Source organism: Prionailurus viverrinus, chromosome B3 (genome assembly GCF_022837055.1).
Source record: "Prionailurus viverrinus isolate Anna chromosome B3, UM_Priviv_1.0, whole genome shotgun sequence".
Classification (NCBI taxonomy): domain Eukaryota; kingdom Metazoa; phylum Chordata; class Mammalia; order Carnivora; family Felidae; genus Prionailurus; species Prionailurus viverrinus.
The window spans coordinates 13,032,940-13,053,518 of NC_062566.1; the positions used below are offsets into that span (position 1 = coordinate 13,032,940).

Sequence of the window (20,579 nt, forward strand, 5' to 3'; positions counted from 1 at the left end):
AGAGCCTGGGCTTTGGCAGAAGTGGTACCATGCTCAGATACAGGAGGAGGCAAAAGGGATGGGAAACATTTCCCTCCCCTTCCTGGTAAGGAACTGGACATAGGAGGACACAGCTGTGCTTGATTCCTTTCTGGCCCCTTTCCTGTAATGTCCTCCCACCTCTCAGTATCCCTTCCCCCAGCAGTCACACGCTGACCAACTGCCTCCCCTAAAATACCCCGTTATCAGCTGGCTTCCTAGACCTGAGTGCCACATGCTCCTTTCCCTTAGTGTAGTTGATCTCACAGAGATGCTGGGAGAGAGGGAGCTGCCTGGTCTAACGCAAACTAGTGCATAAATGGCTCAACCTCTACCTCAGGGAGATGTATTCATATTTCCCCAAAGAGGATGCTTGTTAGCACATATAGGTCTCTGGAAGAGGGGATGAAAGTGAGAGAAGAAGGAAGGGAGGGGTGGAGGGAGAAGGAACGTATTACTGAAACGAAGGCAGTGTGGTTACTAGCGAACGAAAGCGAGGTGTTCAGCTGGGGATGTCAGAGGCGGACTCTGCCTGGAAATCTGCCCTCTGAGGTTGCTGCTGCCCTTCCTGTATTTCGGAGTCCTCAGCTTCTCTAAAGGTCCAGGCTTTTCCCATTTCTGTTCCTGCAAGGCCTCTAGTCCAAGGGGAGGAGGGGAGGGAAGGGTTCCCCAACTGCCATTGTCACAGAGAAGTTGTCACACATCAGGCATCATGTCAGTGGCCTTGTAGATCACAGCAGCCTTGCAACTTAGGAACAGAGGAAGGGGTAGGGCATCCACTGTGGGTGCCTTCCCAGTCTATAAATTTGAAACTACTTTTATATTTACCTGGGATATAGGAAAACTCCCTTTACTACAAGATCCTGATGTATTTCTCTCACCCCTCCGACCCCCACGTTAGCTTTCTGAACTGTGAACCGCATGATCTGTCTTTGAGAGGAGAGCAAATCCATCCTGTCACTACAGCTAAGGAGTGACTCCCTGATGAGCAGAGTTTTTTTCTCCTGGGGGACGAGTGACAGCAGGATTTCCAGAGAGATCGAAGATCGAACAGGGTGGGGAGATGCCATGTCCCAGCGTGGGCCTCGTGCCCTGAAGCCGGATTTTCAGAAAGCCAGCAATTTGCAGCTCTCTTACAGTGGCTGCCCCCAATTTTAAAAACCTCTTCTAGAATCATCTGCAACCTGATGCCGGTGGCCTTGGCAGAAGATGAGGTCATTTTCTAAAGCACAGAAGCATGACTTAACTTGTAAATCTGAGCCCTGGTGGCACAGGTGTTCCAAGGCCACGAGTCTTCTCCCGTTTCCACCCCAACACAATGTTCAGGCTGTCTGTGGGTTAGAGCGAGGGAGGAAGTGTGGCCTGCCTGCTGGGCAGGGGGACTCAATGTCTCCCAGAGGCCCTGTCAGATTCTGTTCTGTCTCTGTGTTCTTATACAGGCAAAAGAAAACCAGGCTTCATTCAAAGAGCAAGAGGAATGCGGGGTTACAGTTTGACACGCTGGAGGTTAGGAGGCTTTTAATTAAAACAAATTCCAGTCACCCTGGGCTCATTTTCTTGAGGCTGTCCTAAGGCAAGAGCTGAACAGTGAGGATAGCTTTCATTAAGACGGAGGCCTGCATGTACAATGTGACAATTATCTTTTGTAACAGTCTTGGAAAATAGTCTGTACTCTGTATTAACTGCAAAAGTATTAAGGACCGCAGGGAATGTAGCCTGGCGTTAACCCAGAGGAGCTCCATCACCAGCAAACAAACAGACTGGACCCATTTGGGGTCCTGTTGGGGCTGTTGGGGCTATCTTGGACTCTGCACAGGCAGCTGCCCTGAGGCTACCTCCCAGCCCTGAGGGGTGGGAGGTGGGAAGGGTGGCCTGAGGACACATGAAGCCCAAGTCAGGCTCTCTCCTCACCTCAAGGCCTTCTGTGGTCCACACTAAAGACCCTCTCTTGGAAGAACACTTCCACAGGCCCTGGACATGGCTTCTGGGAGCAGCAGACCTGCTGCTCAGTAGCTGTATGATCCCCAGGAAGTCCAAGGTCATTCTGAGGGGAAGGTTTGCCTTAGTAGTGTGAGGTGACCAAGATGGCGGCAGGCTGGGCGGGGCTTCCGTGGGAGAGCAAACATGAAGTGCCTGCACAGTGCCAGGCACCTATGGGCCCAGTAAAGGGCTCCGTCACCATGGGGATCTGCCTGCCTCCAATATCCTTACCACCAGGAAGCTGACCCCATCTCTACCTCCCCACCACTCACTGTCCCACCCAGTAGTGGTCAGGTATCCAGCAGCTTCTAGCCCCAGTTACTTGTCTTGGTTGAAGTATATATTTTCCATAAGCTTCCCTAAAAACCCTTTTTGAAGCCAAGTCAGGGTATTAAAAACATAGGCATTTCTGAGAAGTTCTGCACACAAATTATTAGCCAGTATAGGAGTGAAAAACTGTATATCACAGAGGCACGTACTTCATCTTTCCTAGCAGAGGAATGATGCCATAGACTTTGTTCTCAGACACAAAGATGGAAGGCAGTTTGTAAGCAAAGCTTGATGAGGTTTCAGTGTGCACAAGGTTGTCTCTTTGGGAAGAGAGACTAACAGCACGGAATTGGAGAGAGGAAGAGGCCATCTCTTCTGATCCTCTGCCAACCCTGCAGCCCCCTCCTGTCCGTCTCTGGGCTTCCCGGACCTCTGGGGACAATGCCACTCAGTCTCCAGTTCTGGGGCCATGGTTAAATAGGCCTCTGTCTAAGCCTTGCTTTGTCTCTAGCTTGCAGAATGAGTCTGGACATGTCCTGGACCTCAGTCCTTTGAATGGCATGTGCTCTGAGGTGCCGTCCAGAGGTTTCTGAGAAAGGGCCCTACTAATGATGGTGGGAAACAGGGTAAGGGTTCTTCTCTGTCCTTACCCACCACTTGCTTTCTGCAGCTTCCCCTTCCTTTAGAGCACACAGCAGGCGTGGATGCTGATACCTGCTTATGGAGCTCAAGGCAGGACAGGATCAGGCTGGCTGCGCATTTTGTAACAAGAAATGGACTCTGCATAGGACTGACGAAGGGTCTGTCGGAGCACATGGGGCTTGAGGGCGACTAGGGAGGCTGAGGAGGATGGGAGAGAGTGGGTGGGTGTGGCCAGCTGTGGTTTACACCCATTTCCATCAGCAGGACTGCACCCCAAACCCCACTTTGGAGGCCTCTGGTTGGAGGTGGGGCAAGGGCGACAGCAGGGGCTGCCGAGGGGGACCACGGGAAGATGAAGGACACCTGACTGTGGCTACTCTCGGGTGGCCATGTTACCTATCAGGAGTCCACTGGCACTGGGCATATGTGTATTCCAGAGCCTGTCTGACTTCTTGTCTCTGCGGGACACACAGGGCCCAAGGGGCATCCATAACCCAGGAATGCGGGGCAGGGAGTGGGCTGCAGGTGGGGTGGGACCCAGCAGAGGGGCAGGCTGACAAGGTAGGCCACAGGAGGAAGAGTCGAGAAAAGGGAGGATCAGGTAGGTGGATAAAACAGGAGACTGCATCAAGATACAGCGCCCAGCTTCAGACACTTGTATATTTTATGTCTACTGTGCAAATGTGGGGAGAGCCTAGCACAAGGGGGCAGCAGGAAGATGGACATATTTGCGCATGGGGAATTGTATCTTGGGAATGCACCCCATGCTCACGAGTCTGATTCATATGGCCAGGAATCCCACCCCCTGCCCCTGAGACTCTAGTGGGACAGAACCCCTTCCACTGTGCTGTGTCCGGACCCTACAGAGCCCAGGCTGCAGACGGAGCCACTTCCAAACAAGGCCGCCTGTGCTCAGCAGGCTCTGCCTCTCAAAGGTTTACACCGAAATGTACTTGGCTTCCGCCCATTTCATTTTAATATCCTTTAGGAGAAGAGTTATAAACACAAGGCCAATGCCCTGAACACTTTGCAGGGTTGGGAGAGCTGTTAATACCAAGTTTGTCTATGGCTGCTCCGGGAAGCGGGCCAGGCTCAGGTTAGTGACATTCCAGGAGCCTGAATTGGAAGTCCTTATGCAATCGCAATCCTTCATGACTTCTAGGGCAGTTTTGTCTGCATAAGGAATGCAGGAAAGGCACAGAGCAAAGGGATTAGCTGGAGCATGGAGCCTGAAACACGCTAGCTTCTTGGCCAGTGGCGTTTCGTTTGTCAGAGGGCAATGCCTTCCATGGGCATTTAGCAAGCAGGCTACGGAGAATCCCCAGATGAGAAATGTTTCTCATTAATGATTCTTTAAAAACAAACAAACAAAAAAAAGTGTGCTCTGCACAGACAGGTTTAAGCACAGGAAAGCAGAGCTGTGGTCCCCATGCATGTGGATTTCTTTAGCACTTGGTAGACCATGTGGGTTTGCTCCCAGGGGATCTGGCTGGGATTTCTGAACTAAAAGTGACTAATGTCCAGGTCACAGTCCTGCCACCCTGGGTGAAAGCCAGCCAGCGTGTGTGTGTGTGTGTGTGTGTGTGTGTGTGTGTATTTGGGGGCGATTGGTATCCCCTTACTTGTCAGACAAGATGAGTACCAAATGCTCCCCTTTCCTTTCTTCTTGCTAGAGGCAGCAGAGGCCTGGAGAACCCCCAGACCTGGGTGGGGTTCCCTTCTTTCCCACTGTGGGGGGACTGGACTGAGAGGGGGTAACAGAGATGACATGAGAACCAGGCACCCTGAAAGACAGTGGGACTGTGGCTCCTGGCTGGGTGGGACCAGTTCACTCCTGCTTCCAAAGGGAAGCTGGTTCCATTCATGTAACATGGGCCCCCTCGGCCCACACCGCACTTAGGCACCGTGGGTAAAAGCCAGAACAAACTCTGTGTCTCAACATGCCGAATGGTCAGTTCACTCTCCACAGCCTTTTGCACGTTTTGCCACCGAGAGAACAAGGATTCTGACGGCAGTTTTCAAACAGGTTAACACACTAGGAATAGCTTGGGGTTTCTCCGTGCTTGTATTCATTCCTGATGTGCCCATTTAGATGGTCTTTTGAGGCCTTAGAGACCAGGGCGGGTGCTCGTCTCTGCACCTGTCCTAGGGCTTCATGGTGTTGCCTGACAAGCAGCTGTTCTGATCCTGCAGTTCCACTGCCAGCCCCACTTAGCGCTGACTCCCCTTTAAGGCTGCGGTAAACTTTCTTCCTAAAGGCATCAAGGTGATTTCAAGTCTCCTCTGATTAGAGAAGGGCGTGTCTAGGAGCACCCCACAGAGTGATAGGGGCTGTGGTCTTTCTGGGTAGAGCAATGAGTTCAGAGAATAGAGACTGACGGAATTTGCAGGTATGGAGAGCTGGCTGTGTTAGCTCATTTGCAGAATGGGAGGTCACACCCGCCTTCAGGCTTATTAAAAGGATTAAATGAGCACGTGTATGAGAGTTCCAGCACCTGCACACAAGGCAAGCTCAATTCCCACTACTGTTGTCACTAACATTACTCTTACCATGATTCCTGCCACCTCTGAGCTCCTGAGGCTCTGCGCCCTATGTTTCTAGCAACCAATCCCCTAAAGCTCAAGCAGAAGTAACCCCCTCCCCTAATCTGTATTGCATCTTCAATTGTATCTCCCTGCTCCTGGGGGGAACTTTTCTTCCATCTTTACACTCTTCCTATATTTCAAATTCTGACCGGCAAGTCAGTTTGTGGGGTTCAGGGCCACCAGAGGCAGAGGGGAGGTGCTAAAAGCCTGTGCGTACTCCTGGACTGGCCCCTTCCCACTGGCTCTCCAAACCCATCTTTCTGGGTGCCTCCACTCTTCCCATGTCCTCTGTCCCAAATGCCATAGGCTCTTCCGTAGGCCTAAGTGGGGAGGGGCAAGGAAGAAAAGGGAGCATGTGCAGTGTCAGTCCTTACAATGTAACATGGAGGTCAAGAGCCTGGGTTCAAATCTGCTACTCCCTGGAAATGTGCTCTTGGGGCAATTACTTAATCTCTCCATTTCTCCATCAGAAACTGGAAATACTTACATCAACCTCACAATGTTGTGAGGATTAATTGAGTTAATAAATGTAACTGGTTAGGGGTGCCTGGGTGGCTCAGTCAGTTAAGCATCTGACTCTTGGTTTCGGCTTGGGTCATGATCTCATGGTTTATGGGATCGAGCCCCAAGTCCAGCTCTGTGCTGGCTGCATGGAGCCTGCTTGGGATTCTCTCTCCCTCTCTCTCTCTGCCCTTCCCCGACTCATGCTCTCTCCCTGTTTTGCAAAATAAATAAATAAATTTTTTTAAAAAAGTGTAACTGATTAGAACCATGCCAGTATGCACTGTATAAGCATTAGCTATTATTACTATTATTACTGTGTGAGGTCGTCTAAGTCTCACAGATCTTATTATATGTATCAAGTAGGTATTATTGTCATTCTCAATTTATAGTACCCATGCTATATTTAGACTAAAAAATGTAATATATATATATGTGTGTGTGTGTGTGTGTGTGTGTGTGTGTGTGTGTGTGTATTTGGATTCTCTGATTCTGTAAACCATGCAAAACAGAGTGGCCTAACTTTGCAGCTACAGGAAAAAAAACATTTCAGGACACAATTTCTTTGGTCCTCACCCAATCCATACATTTATTAACTAGCTGAGATGCTGGTGAACCAGAATCCCTCTAGGCAAAGAGGCCTTAGTTTCCTGGGCTGGAAACTCTTCCTCTTTTCTCTGGGCCTTAGTTTCCTCTAGCTGTTTGGTATTCTCTAGGGAATAGACTCCCGCCATCCCCACCTCATCAGTTTAAATGCTCAGAACCCTCCAGTTGTCTTAACCCATGAGCCTGAGGAAAACAGGAAGGTTCTGACAACTATTCATTATATGCACGCTCTCAAGGTCAGAAGTTACATGTGTTTTGCCCTCACACTTGCTTTGCCTGATCAGAGCCTGAAACATGTTTGAGTTGGTTACCAACAATTACACAGAAAAACCTAGATTTCTGCCTTCTCTTGAAAAACAGATCTGCCCTCTAAGCCTGCCTTCTACATGACAGTAATGGGCTGGAGCTGTAACAGCTGCTCACTTTCAATAGGGCATGGGACTCTCCAGTTTGCCACAGTCCTCACATTTTGTGTTGTCTCTCTTGTATTACAACCAACAGTAGCTGCCATTTCTGATTAGGCTTGCTGCTCCTACTGTATCGTAATAGCTATCTATTTCGCTCACACTGCTTGTGTGGTTCCTATAGACACTTAGATTTGTGGCTCCTGCTAGCATAGGAATTTCCATCAAATGTGTGTTTGCATCTTAACTGTCTTAATAGTTGGGAATGGAAGATTCTCTTCCCCTATTAAAGGAATGTTGGGGTGCCTGGATGGCTCAGTTGGTTGAGCGCTGGACTTTGGCTCAGGTCATGATCTCACGGTTTTGAGTTTGAGCCCCGTGTTGGACTCTGTGCTGACAGCTCAGAGCCTGGAGCCTGCTATGATTCCATGTTTCCCTCTCTCTCTGCCCCTCCCATACTTGTGTTTGCTCTCCCTCTGTCTCTCAAAGGAAAAAAAAAAAACAACAACATAAAAATTTTGAAAAAAAAAATAATGTTAAGCACCAGAAAGCTGGTCAAAAAACTGTTGACCCTTTGAAGGTTTTGAAGCCGATTGTTATATATGGCGTGTTCCAAAAAGAGAGGATCAGAAAGTTTGCCTGCCTTCTCTATCCGTAGATACGCTGCTCCAGCTCCAAAAAGGTGCTCAAGGATCCAGGAAGCCAGAATGAGGGGTCTGTAAGGTAGGATGGACAGATGGATAAACCCTGATATCCCCTTCACCAGTTCCTCCCTGACTGGAGCCCCTGCCTGGCCCAGAAATCTCTACACACCAGGCTGCTCATTTTGGTATTCCCTTCATCTCCGCCTACCCTCCAGCTAGAAGCCTCTGCCTTCTAGCCCAGCTCTGCCCCCTGAATCCCAACTATGCCGGATCTCCATTTTAGGCTTGCTGGCACGTTGGACCTTATTTTACTATAGTACATCATTATTTTTTATCTGATATTTTGCAATATACCCCTAGGTCTCCTTTATGAGTTATACTCTGTTTCTGAATATTCTGACCAAAAATAAGCCACCAGAATGCATGTTCCCCATCACTAGAGGCATACTGTATGCTCTGAGTCTGGAATGGCGGATTAAAGAACTCCCCAAGCTCACCGCTCTACCTATCACATGGGGCTAAGAAAAACCATATGACTCATAAATGGCAACTTCCTCTTGGACTCCTGAAACCATGTAAAGTTCATCCTGATTGAAAGCTCTGTCCTGTGAAAGTCTGTAGGATGGGGTTCCAACAGGCCTGATCTATCTGTTGCCACAGTAGCTCCACAACAATCTTTAAAAATAGATCACCTCTGAAAGTAGAGCAGATTTCCCTGTAAGCCCAGCGTGGATTCTCTGGGGGCTCTTCACAGCTCTGCTTGGATGAAGATTCGCCATATTTGAACGTAAAAGGTTAGAGAAAAGCTAAACAGGACAGAAAGCAGAGAACTCTGGTGAAAGTAACACAGGGGCACAGCTCAGGACCACCACATAAAGCCGCCAAAGCTCTCCAGGGGGGCCTGTGTCACAGGTCCATCCACCTGTTCACCCATCCTAAAGGCAGCTGGTTCACAGACCCGTGTGCGGGACGGGCAGGGCGCAGGCAAGGTGCGACGCCCACAGAAGGTTTGCGCTCACCGTGGTGTTCGATCCCCCTGGAAGCGACGGCAGCGCGGGCGACCAAATGTGCAGAGACTGCTGCCTCTTCTTGAGAGGGGTTTCTGCTCAGCACGATGTGATGCGCCTGTCACCCGGGAAAGAAGAAATAGGATTGTTTACACGCTTGGCGGCAGCAATAGGGAACTAACTGTTCTTGGAGCGATAAGCAGAAAGCCAAGGAACTTTCTAGCAAGCTAGACAATATGATTTGTGTGGAAGCACAGTCAATTCTCAGGAGACCTAGATTTTAAAAGCATTGGGCTGTGGACAGAGAAAGCCCTGAAGGCTGAGTCCGGATGGCTGGAAGCTGTGGCCAGGGCGGATCATTTAAGTCTATGCTGCTGTGAGTGCAGTGTCAGCTGAGGATGGGCGGGTGGTGGAGGGGGGGGGGGCGGTTGGCGAGCGGAGGAGGGTTTCAAGAAGGAAGGAGATGGGTTAAAAAGTGCCAGTGCTCTGCACAGGAAGTGGGCGAGCCCAGCCCCCTGCCCCAGCTCAGCCCAAAGGGGGCCCTTGCTGAGATGTCAGTAGCCTCCCCAGTGCCTGATCTACCAAGCCCACCTCCCTGCGCCTTCTTCAACTGGCCCATGGGGCTATCTGAACACAGAAAAGAGCTCAGTTCCTTAAAAATAAAGCCCAATTGAAAATTCTTTGAGAGAGAGAAAAAAAAAAACCCTATGATCCCATGAATATAAATAGTAACAATCCTCCCAAAATAAAATACAAAACACATCTCTCCAAATAAAAAAGATATAAAGAATAAAAGAGAAAATAAAGTTACTACTCATCCGACAACATTTAAAGTTTTTAAAAATGCTATTAGTAACCGGTTCACATTCATTCAGTAAACAGACCCTTACCGATCACCTATGACGGGAGAGGCCAGGACCAGAAAGGGTGGGCAGTACAGAAAGGGACAGGAACTGAACCTGATGTCCTACAGTGCACTAACACCAGGTGGCAGGTGGTTTGCAATTAATTGCCAAAAGGGTGACAGAAATACTAAAATACCATGAGTTAAAGGGAGAAACACCAGACTGGGATAGGCCAAGACATATTAACAGCAGTTAAGATTTCTTTCTCAGGTGTAGTATCAATTTTAATTTTCTTAACAATTTTTGTTGCCCGTGTTTTGTAGACGAGAGAGCTGAGGTTGAGGAGCAGGTGACATCTTGCCCAAGATACCTCATGGCTGAGAGAAAATGGAGATAAGATTCTGACTTTGATACTCGGACTCCCTCCCAGGGCAAGAATGCTGCCCTTCCTCCCTGCCCTGGTGCTTGTTGGCAGACATCACTAACTGATGCCTGCACACTCCCCAGAGGTGCCGATTCATTCAGCCTTCAGGAGCTATGACTAATCCGTGGGAGCTGGCTAGGAGATAAAGCCACACCATCAGAACTTCCTAGTCCAGACCAAGCAGTGAGGCAGCAAAGCCATAGGGACTTGGTCCTCTGATGACCAGCTGAATGCATTTGTCAGTTGGTAATCAGGGTGGATTCTAGACTCTCATCTCATTGATCATATGTTAAAATCAGCTGAGTTATTAGCTCTAGACTTTTTATGATAGGGGCTATTCCAAACCAAGATTGCTAGCAATAACTTTTTTTGTTGTGTTAAAACAATCAGAATTTCATATTTGTAAATGCGAACAATATCCTTTGTTTTAAAACTACTTTCCTTATTACAGGATGTAAATAAATGGAACAAGTTGTTTTGGCAACACCCCAATTAGTCATTATCCTCAATTTGGCCCGAAGATCTAGCTTGAAATGCTTTCCAATAATGCACACTCCAAAAAGTAAAGACAATTGGAGCCATTGGAGCCACAGGGATAGTCAAAGCATCACATGTTCAGGAATTTGAAGAGAGGAAGAGAGGAAAATCTGCCCATCCCAACTGCAAACTGAATCATGTTTACTTTGTGTTTTCTCCTGCTTAACGATCTTTAGGATCCACCATCGAGGAGAGCACCCTGTGATGCTAGAAAAGATTTAACTCATATTGTTACAAAGACTTAACTCATAGTACTTTAGATTTATTCAAATTCAAATTCAAAAAGATTTCATATTTTGTTTCCACTCAATATTATAATATAAGGCAATGTAAAAGATATACGTCTATCAAAATGATTTCTTTTTACTTATTTAATTATTTATTTGGGGAGGGGAGAGAGAGAGAGAGGCAGAGAGAGAGAGAGAGGAAGAGAGAGAATCCCAAACAGGCTCCGAGCTGCCAGCGCAGACCCTGATGCAGGGCTCAAACTCACCAACTGTGAGATCAAGACCCGAGTCAAAGTCAGATGCTCAACCAACTGAGCCACCAGGCACCCCTTTTTCTTTTTATTTTTTTTAATGTTTATTTATTTATTTTGAGACAGAGAGAGATGGAACACGAGTGGGGGAGGGGCAGATAGAGAGCTTGAGAGAGAATCCTAAGCAGGCTCCATGCTGTCAGCACAGAGCCTAACAAGGGGCTCGATTCCACGAACCAGGAGATCATGACCTGAGCCGAAATCAAGAGCCAGACGCTCAATGGACTGAACCACCCAGACACCCCTATCAAAATTATTTTCAATTCATATGAATAATTACATGTTCTGAAAGTTCTGTATGTTGCCTTTTGCCTTTGGAGACAGGAAGCAAAATTTTCTGAGAGCAAAAATGCTCACAATATCAAGAAAGTGGATCCTGAGAGCTTAAGGGGATCCGAATTTCACAAAAATCTTCGTAACCTCAACATTTTTCTGTGTGAGATACTAATATAAGCAACCATTTATTATTCATTATTCACTTCAGAAACTCAATCCTTGGTCTAATTCATATTTGATGTTCATGAAACTTCTAAAAACCATATGCTGGTTTAACATTGGGGTGAGGGAAGGAAAAGGGAACCATGATGTTAAAAATGTGCAAGGTTAGCATCTCATTGATTCAGTAAAATTAAATTTAGTTTAATTTAATTCAGTCCTATTCAATTTACCTTAATTTTTAAATGCTTTTTACATGCCACATTGTGTCCCTCATCAGACTCGGGGCCTTATCATAGCTTATCTGGTCCTGCCTTCATCACGTCCAAGCAATTTCTAGCCCTCTATCCACTCTCCCCATTCTCACTATCCAGTCGGCCCCTCCTGCTGTCCCTTCCCTTCTTGACCAACTTGGAGTTCACCATCTATCACTGTTGATACCAAAAATGCCCTCAACTTCACTGAAGCATTATTTGAAATGGTGAAAAAGGGGGAATCGTCTAAATAACCACCAGAAGCAGAATGAATATATTGTGGTTTATTCATACAATGACTGAACTCTACCTAGTACATTAACAAAGTAACATTTCAGAAACATACCAGTGAGTGGAAAAGTAATTTATAAGAGGATGTAAACATCATGGGACCAGTGAGTTTCAAGTTTCTCTTTTGAAGCAAAAAAACAAAAACAAAAACAACACAAAAAACAACAACAAAAAAATCCTTTTGTTCCAGATTGTTTTGCATACTGTCTTACTGAAGCAGATGGAGAGGGTCTAGAAGCTCACTCAGCTGTGCCCACCCAGCTTCCTCCAAAAGACCCTCCATGGAACATGAGGGCTCAGGGTGATGCAGATCGAGAACCACAGATCCGCACGGTATAGGAGGCTGCCTTAGGGAGTAGGTACAAAGGCAGTTGAAAAGCTAGTGATTAGATAACCCAATTTTCCAAATTAAACCACTGTTCACAATTCTGGAACAACACTCTGCTTGCTAAGAGAATATAAATACCCCTGTTATATGCATCTGAGAGCATTTAAGGACTAGTTGTTAGTGTTAACAGAATTATAGGAGCCATGCTTGCCTCTCCTGGCTTTATGCAGGAGCCCAAGTAATGGGCCCCGCTGGGGATCTGTGCTTGACTGCATTCACTCCTTATTATTTATTAATCTCCCAGGGCTCAGATTTCTCCTCCCGTTCTTTGTTGTTTTCACTATTTTACGGTTATATATTTATCAGTTGTCATCTTGGAGCTGAGAGGGAGTGTTTAATATTCCTAAATCTCTTGAGCCGTTAACATGTGATACTGGGTTAAAAACAAAAACAAAAACGCAACCTTTAATATCTCATACTGAGCAAGGTCATTAATTGAAAAACCTCAGTCATAAGATCAACCTACTCAAGCCCTGCCAAGGTCCAGAGCAGAAGGCTGCGCTTGGGCCCTCCTGAGCATTTCCGGGGGAAACCACTGAGTCCACAGCGCCAATCCAGCTGTCAATAGACACAGCCAGAGCTACAGCTGGCAGACTCTTATCTGACTGAGGCTGTCCCCTTGGATTTGTGAAATGTGTAATAGTTCTTGAACAGAAAACTTGATGACTAGTAAGAAGGATGTTTCTATTTATGCAGGCAGACCCCATCATGTGAATACTCAACTTAAGACATGCAATGCTCTGACTGCAGGCCCCAAGCTCTTCACAGGAGAGAGGGATAGATTTTTTTTTCCCCCATTTGGTAAACAACTAGGAGGATCACTGACTCAGAGGGAAATCTCTTCTCCTGCAGCAAAGTGGAGAGTCCACAAAGAGCTAAAGGTGCATTCGTGGACCTAAACTGAGTCTATTTACCCTGGAGACAAAAACATTCGTGGGGAAGGCAATGTAAACCTGCGGCTCAGCAGCCGTCAGGATCTTTGTACTTGAGGGCTAGCACTAGAGAGGGACACTGGGAGGGTGGGAACTAACCTTGAGTAAGCACCTACTCTGGCCAGACGTGGTGCTATGCAGATTACATACACCAGCTCGCTTAATCTCAGAATCACTGGTGAGGGTGATGTTAACACCCCAATTTATAGATGCGGAAATGAAGCCCTCAGGAGATAAAGCAACTAACCGAAGGTCATATAGAGGGCTCAATGACAGGGCAGGGATTCAGACTAAGGCCTGTGATTCCAAATTGCATCCTGCTCTAGTGTAACATCTGGTTTTTTAAGAAAGTAGAAGTTACAGAAAGAGGATCTTCTAATCAGCATAATGAAGTATTATTTAAGAGTCAGAGAAATAGTTGCTAAGTAGTAGATTTGGCCCAGAGGTTGAATGGGCTGGCTAGGTGGAGGGTGAGCCACTGATATGTGGGTCTCGAAGCAGCTTCTGAAAACGAACTGTACGGGGACACCAGAGTGGGGAGTCGGGCAGTGGCTGATGGATGGAGCAAGATGTTAAGGTGCCTTCTACCGAGGGTCTGTGTTTTTCTGCTTTGGTTCAAATTAGTGCTTTAATTCAACAGAAGCTCAAGTCCTCTTGTCACTGTGAGGTGTGAGTTTGCTGTGTTTCTCTTATAACTGACCAGCTGTGCGGCTACGTAGCTCTCCCTCTTGGCCTTGCCAGAGCAGACCATGCAATCTTCAGCTTTGGGCTGATGCCCTTGTACAAGACAGGGTCATATTGCAGCCCAGGGTTGCTGCTTCCTTTCCTCTCCAGTCTCTGGCCAGGAAGGAAGCCTCTCAAGGCCACCCACACCACAGGGGCCTGGGGCAGCTGGAGGGCCTTGGCTAAGAGAAAGATGTTGCTGGGACTCTCTGGGGGGCGTAGATGAAAGGGAAGTCCCTGGGTGCCGAGGGCATTCCAAAACCTAGTTCTGAGGGCCCCAGACTAAGCTAGTTTCTTTTAATAGTCAGAGAGAGTCCTCAGTGGCAGCTCTCCAGTCTTCAATTTTAGCTCCTCCAAAGGGCTGGGGAGAAAAGGCCCTACTCTCTGTAAGGGTCAGCACCAAAATAGATATGTTGGGAACTTCGATTTTCATCCTCTCTTGGTTGGAAGTGTGTGTTTTCTTAAAACGTAACTAGATTTTTAGATTGTAAGAGTAATATCGGTATATAATTTTGAAAAATCCTAAGTGGTAAGTTAAAATGCTTCTCTCCCTTCTGTCTATAAGCCTCACCCTCTTCTCCTGATCCCGTCTGACTCCTTGGAGTTATCACTATCAAGTTCCCTGTGTATCCCAGAGATATTGATATGCTTATACAAACATACACACATATAGGCCCATGTTTTTGTTTTTGTTTTTTAAGTAGGCTCCATGCCTAGCGTGGAGCCTAATGTGGGGCTTGAACTCACAACCCTGAGACCAATACTTGAGTTGAGATCAAGAGTCGTAACCTACTGAGCCACCCAGGTGCCCCTATAGGGGCATGTTCTTAAACACACTCAGGCATAGACACGCACGTGCAATTGTAACCTGACGCTGCCCTGCTTCCCTCCCCCAGCCCAGCTTCATCTGCCACCACCCTTCTGGGCTCTGCCATGATGGCTCCTCTGCCCTCTCCTCAATCTTCGGGGTGTCTCACTATCAGTCCTCGGGCTGCTCCATTGGGAGCTCTCACAGCACCCAGTCCTGCTCCCTGTGTGCACATCACGGTCGCCATTTTACATTCATCTGTGGGTCTATTCAGCTAAGGTCTCTGTCACTCTCTAGGCTGCTCCTCCATCACCGTCCCAGGGCCAACCACTGTGCCTGCCACATTGTAGGGTCTAGCCGGTTGTCAACTGAAGAAACATTCTGATCCACATCTGCCATTTAAAAAATAATAATGCACTTTTGGCATCTTTAATGTCAGAATATACACATTGATCTCATTCTTTCTGTGGTTCTATGCTGTTCCATCACGTGGATACACCACAACCTCCTAACTGGTCTCCTATTGATGGATGTTAAGAGCATTTCTAATTTCTAAGGGCTCACTATTACCCTATAAAATTGGAGAGGGAATATCAAATGGTTTCCCCCAAAGTGGTGCCAATCCCCACTCCTTCTAGCGGTGTATGAGGATGACTGGTTTCCAGTACCTTTGCCATCATGGGGTATCATCAAACTTTTTTTATTTTGCTCACAGCTAGGTGAAAAATGGCATCTCCTGAGTGAAAGTGCATTTCTTTAATAACAAAGGATGCTGAAGATCATTTTTGTATTGTTATTGGCCATTTGTATTTTCTCTTCTGTAAGCTGACCATTCCTATCTTTTGCCCTTATTTCTATTGAATTCACTTTTTCATCTACATTTTATAAGAATTCTTTCTATATCTCCTCTCTTTGCTATTTATTTTTTGACTGTGATATTTTGTCACAGAGAAGTTTTTTTTTTTTTGCTGTCAAATTCATCAATTTTTGTTTCTTTTTTCTTTCTTGTCTTCCTGTCTCTCTATCTATACCCACATGTACATATGCAGAGGGAAGATGCTACAAATGTCAACACCAACTCCTTCTGGGAGGGGAGGCCTGGATAACTTGTAACTCGTTTCTTCGTATTTGTCTACATGGCTTGATTTTTTAGAATATAAAGAGTTATTTTATTTTATTTTATTTTATTTTATTTGTGAGAGAGAGAGCACAAGTGGGGGAGAGGAGCAGAGGGGGAGAGAGAGAATCTTAAGCAGGCTCCATGCTCAGTGCAGAGCCCAACTCAGGGCTCAATCTCACGACCCTGGGATCATGACCTGAGCCGATTCAAGAGTGTCATACATGCTCGACCGACTGAGCCACCCAGGTGCCCCTTCATTATCATTTTTATAAAAAATAGTGACTTAAAAAGAAAGAGTACAACTCCTGGATTTATGTCACTCTTAGAAAACTTTTATGATGCATAGAATCATAATCGCATTCTGCATCTTTTCTAATTTTAAACATGAAAGGCTAGTATTTTCAAAGATTTTGAAAATTACAAATAGTGCATTATAGCAAATATACAGCAGTTAACCAGAACCGATCGGAAGCGTTGCCATTTGCTGTGTTGTCTGAACCCAGTCGGAGACCTGTGCGAGCACCTACGAGCCATCACACCAGCCTGGCCAAGGCTGATAACTTGCCCAGAGGAAACTGAAGCCAGATTTTCTGACCTCAAAGTTTTTGGGAGAGGGACTGATAAATTAGTTCATTATACTTTGTAAATCGAGCTTCCCCCCAAATTTGGGGGCTACTGACTGAGTGGCAGAGCTGCCCTGAAATTTGAAAAGAAAGGCAATTCAACTGTCAGAGATGGAAAACAAAACTGAAGCTAGTGGTGTTAATTTATGCCCCTTGAAAACACACACCCACAAACATTCTCACTGAAATGAAACCCTGCCATTTTTCTTTTGGGTAAGAAAACAAGGGTCTATTGCCAAAATCTGCCATGAGTAGTTTCAGAAACAATCACGCCAGCATGGTTTCTCACAGACCCCTGAGGCAGGGTGCCTAGAATGGCTAGTTCGCCAGTCCCTGGGACCACTGCCTTCCCAGTGTGGTGGCTCTGTGAGGCTTGCTAATTTTCTCCACTCTAATGGGTTAGTTCCTAAAATACTTTGGAACTTGTCGACACTCTACAGAAAATAAAAGGTCTTTTCTTTCTGGGCGTTTCTCTCACTCCAAAGGAATGAACAGTGAAAAACTAGAGGGAAAATAACAAAACCCCTTTTCTTTGTGTACATAATAAATGGCTTTTAGGCCAGGGCTCCCCTGGAGAGCTGCAGCCACACTGTACCTTTCTGTGTCTAGGTAAAGCTCTTAAAGAAATGAGGAGCCTTGATAAATGTTTGATAATTACCATTAATAAATAAAAGTAGCTTACACTGGCATCATGCCTAATGGTTCACAAAGCACTTTCTATTTTGAACCTTTGAGCAGTTCTGTGAAGTGGATAGGATCTTTTGTAGGATTGGGTTTTTTCTTTCTTTTTTTGAGAGGTTAAATGACTTGTATAATCAAACAGCTGGCAAACAGAAGAATTGGGACTCCCACTCAGATTTTCTGACTTCACATCCAGTGCTGTTTCAACTTCACAAAGCTATCTCTTTAATAATGATTGGTAAGTATTTATTTAAACACTCTCTAATCTTTATTAACCTCAAGAATAAACAACAATAAAAGCCACCTATTAAACTTTACGAGTATTATAAAAATGAGTGAAGTACTCTAGAACTCCAATACAGAGCACTCCTTCTAATTTAGATTCAAAATCCAAATGTAATGAAAGGAAAGGTTGAAAATGTTAAAGCATTAAGAAAGCTTTTGCATGGCAAAAAAAGCATTATGAATCTACAAAAATATATTAGAGCTAATAAATGAGATCAGCACGGCCGTACCATGCAAAGTCAACATCCTATTTGTATTTCTACACGCTAGCAATGAACAGTAGGGAAAGGAAATTTAGAAAACACTTCTGTTTCTAAGAGCATCAAAATGAACAAAATACTTGGGAATAAAGCTCCCAAAAGAATTATAAAACTTATACTGCAAAATATGGTTGAAAGAAACTAGGAAAGAACTAAGTAAATAGAGATATCCTACGTTCATGTATTGAAAGCCTTAATATTGTGAAGATGTCAACACTTCCCACTTGAAATACAGATTCAGTGCTCTCTCTATCAAAATACCATCTGTTTTTTTTTCCAGAAATTGATAAACTTATCCTAAAATTCATATACAAATGTAAGGAAGCCAGAATAGTCAAAACAATCTTGGAAAAATGTAAGAGTTGGAGATGTCATACTTATGGATTTCAAAACTTACCATAAAACTTGTAGATGAATGTGCATAGTTGCATTATTCATAGTATCCACAAGCTTACTACAAAACAACAGTAATTGGGAGTGTGGTGCTACCATAAGGATAGACATAGAGGTCAATAGAATAGAAAAAAAAATCCAGAAATAAACCTTTACATTTATGATCAATTGAGTTTGACATGGGTACCAAGATAATTGAATGGTGACAAGATGACCCTTTTAATAGATGGTACTAGGACAACTAGATATTCACATGCAAAAGAATGAAGACAGAGCCCTATTTTATATCCTATAAAAAATTAACTCAAAATGGATCAAAGACCTAAATGTAAAAACTAAAACTATAAAACTCTTAAAAGGAAACAGATACAAGCCTTCATGAACTTGGACTAGGCAATGGTTTCTTAGACGTGAGACCAAAAGAAAAAAAGGATAAATCGGACTTCACTGAAACTAAAAATCTTTGTGCTTCAGAGGATGCAATCAAGAAAGTGACAAGACAACACACAGAACAGGAGAAAATATTTACACATCATGCATCTGATATCTAGTATCCAGTATGAAGGACTCTTGTAAGTCAACAATAAAAAGACAAATAACCCTATAAAAAATGGGCAAAGGATTTGAATAGACATTTCTCCAGAGAAGAAGTACAAATAGCCACATACCTATAAACAGATGCGGAATATCATGAGTCATCAGAGAAATTCAAATCAAAAGCATGGTGAGATATTACTCCACAGTTACCAAGTTGGTTGAAATAAAAAAGACATAATAACGAGTGTTGGTGAGGATGTGAAGAAAATAGAATCCTCATGCATTGCTAGTGGGAATAGCAAGAGGCTGAGGCTGCTTTGGAAAACAGCTTGGTGGTTCCTTGGAAAGTTAAATATTGGGTACCATAGAACCCAGAAATTCCACTCCTGGTCTTATAGCCAAGAGAACTGAAAACATATATCCATATAAAAACTTGCACATGAATGTTCATAGAAGCATTGTTCATTACCTCCATAGAGTGGAAACAACCCAAACATCCATCAGCTGATGAAGAGATAAACAAATGTGGTCTACCTGTATAACAAAATACTATTCAGCCATTAAAAGGGAATGAACTACTCATATCTGCTAAGCACGGATGAACTTTGAAAGCGACATATCAGATTAAAGAAGTCAGACACAAAAGGCCATATATTATAGGATTCTATTTATAGGAAATGTCTATAATAGCCTAATCCATAGAGATACAATGGAGATTGGTTGTTGCCAGGGGATGAGGGACAGAAGAAATAAGGAGAGTAACTCCCAATGAATGCAGGTTTCTTTTGAGGTGATCAAAATATTCTGCTGCGGTGTCTGGGTGGCGCAGTCGGTTAAGTGTCTGACTCTTGATCTCAGCTCAGGTCATGATCTCGTGGTTCCTGAGTTCAAGCCCTGCCTTGGGCTCTGCACTGATGATGCAGAGCCAGCTTGGGATTCTGTCTCTCCTTCTCTCTGCCCTTTCCCCACTTGTGCTCTCTCTCTTTCTCTCTCTCAAAATAAATAAACAAACTTAAAAAAAAAAAAGAAATGTTTTGCAATTAGCGGTAATGCTTACACAACTCTATGAATATAATAAAACCACTAAATTGCGCACCTTAAAAGGGTGACCTTCATGGTATATGACATCTCAATAGAAACACTATGAACAAAATAAAACACAAGTGACAAATTGGGTGAAAAGACTTCTAATATATGTCACAGATTAAAGGGCGATACGTGGGGTATGTAAAGACTTTTAACAGTTAAGGGAAACTGAATAAAATAAACTAGAATAAAAATTCTATTAAAAAGTAGACAAATGGTATGAAAAGAAAATTCACAAAAAATGTATTAAGAAGATCCATTGAACCTATGAAATGATATTTAATTCCATTTTGCAGATTAAACCTATACTGAGATGTCCCTTCTCACCTACTTGATAGGAAGTAATTCAAAGTCTTGACAATACTCTCCTTTGGAAGAGGCTGTCAGGAAACAAACGCACTCAGACATTGCTGGCAGGAGCAGAAATAGTAGAAGCCCAATGAAAGGCAATATCCCGTAAAACTATCAACACATGTTTGCTCCCTCTGACTGAGCAGTCCCACTTCTAGGAATTTACCCTGAAGATACGACTGCAACAATATAAAAATATGTGTGTGTAAGATTATTCATTACAACATTACTTATAATTACAAAATATAGGAACCTATCTAAATGCCCAAACAGAAAACTATTTGAGCAAAACACACTAGGTGCCTAAAACGGGATATTATATTTTTGCACAAATGAATGAACTGCTATAAAGTGATTTCCAAGATACGGTGTTAAGTGAAAAAAACAAACACACACGCAACAAGTAAATA

General features: G+C 44.6%; 1 protein-coding gene across 10 annotated transcripts in view; it reads right to left on the bottom strand.

Moving 5' to 3' along the window:
• TTC23 (tetratricopeptide repeat domain 23) overlaps positions 1–20,579 on the bottom strand; it is a 104,982-nt gene that overhangs the window by 25,583 nt on the left and 58,820 nt on the right. For all 10 annotated transcript variants that reach the window (XR_007152906.1, XR_007152905.1, XM_047862300.1 and 7 more), the window contains exon 7: positions 8,671–8,776. Coding sequence is in view for 8 of the 10 variants with exons in the window: in XM_047862300.1 (XP_047718256.1) it covers positions 8,671–8,776 (106 nt within the window). In the remaining 2 variants the exon portion in view is untranslated. The remainder of the gene's footprint in view (positions 1–8,670; positions 8,777–20,579) is intronic.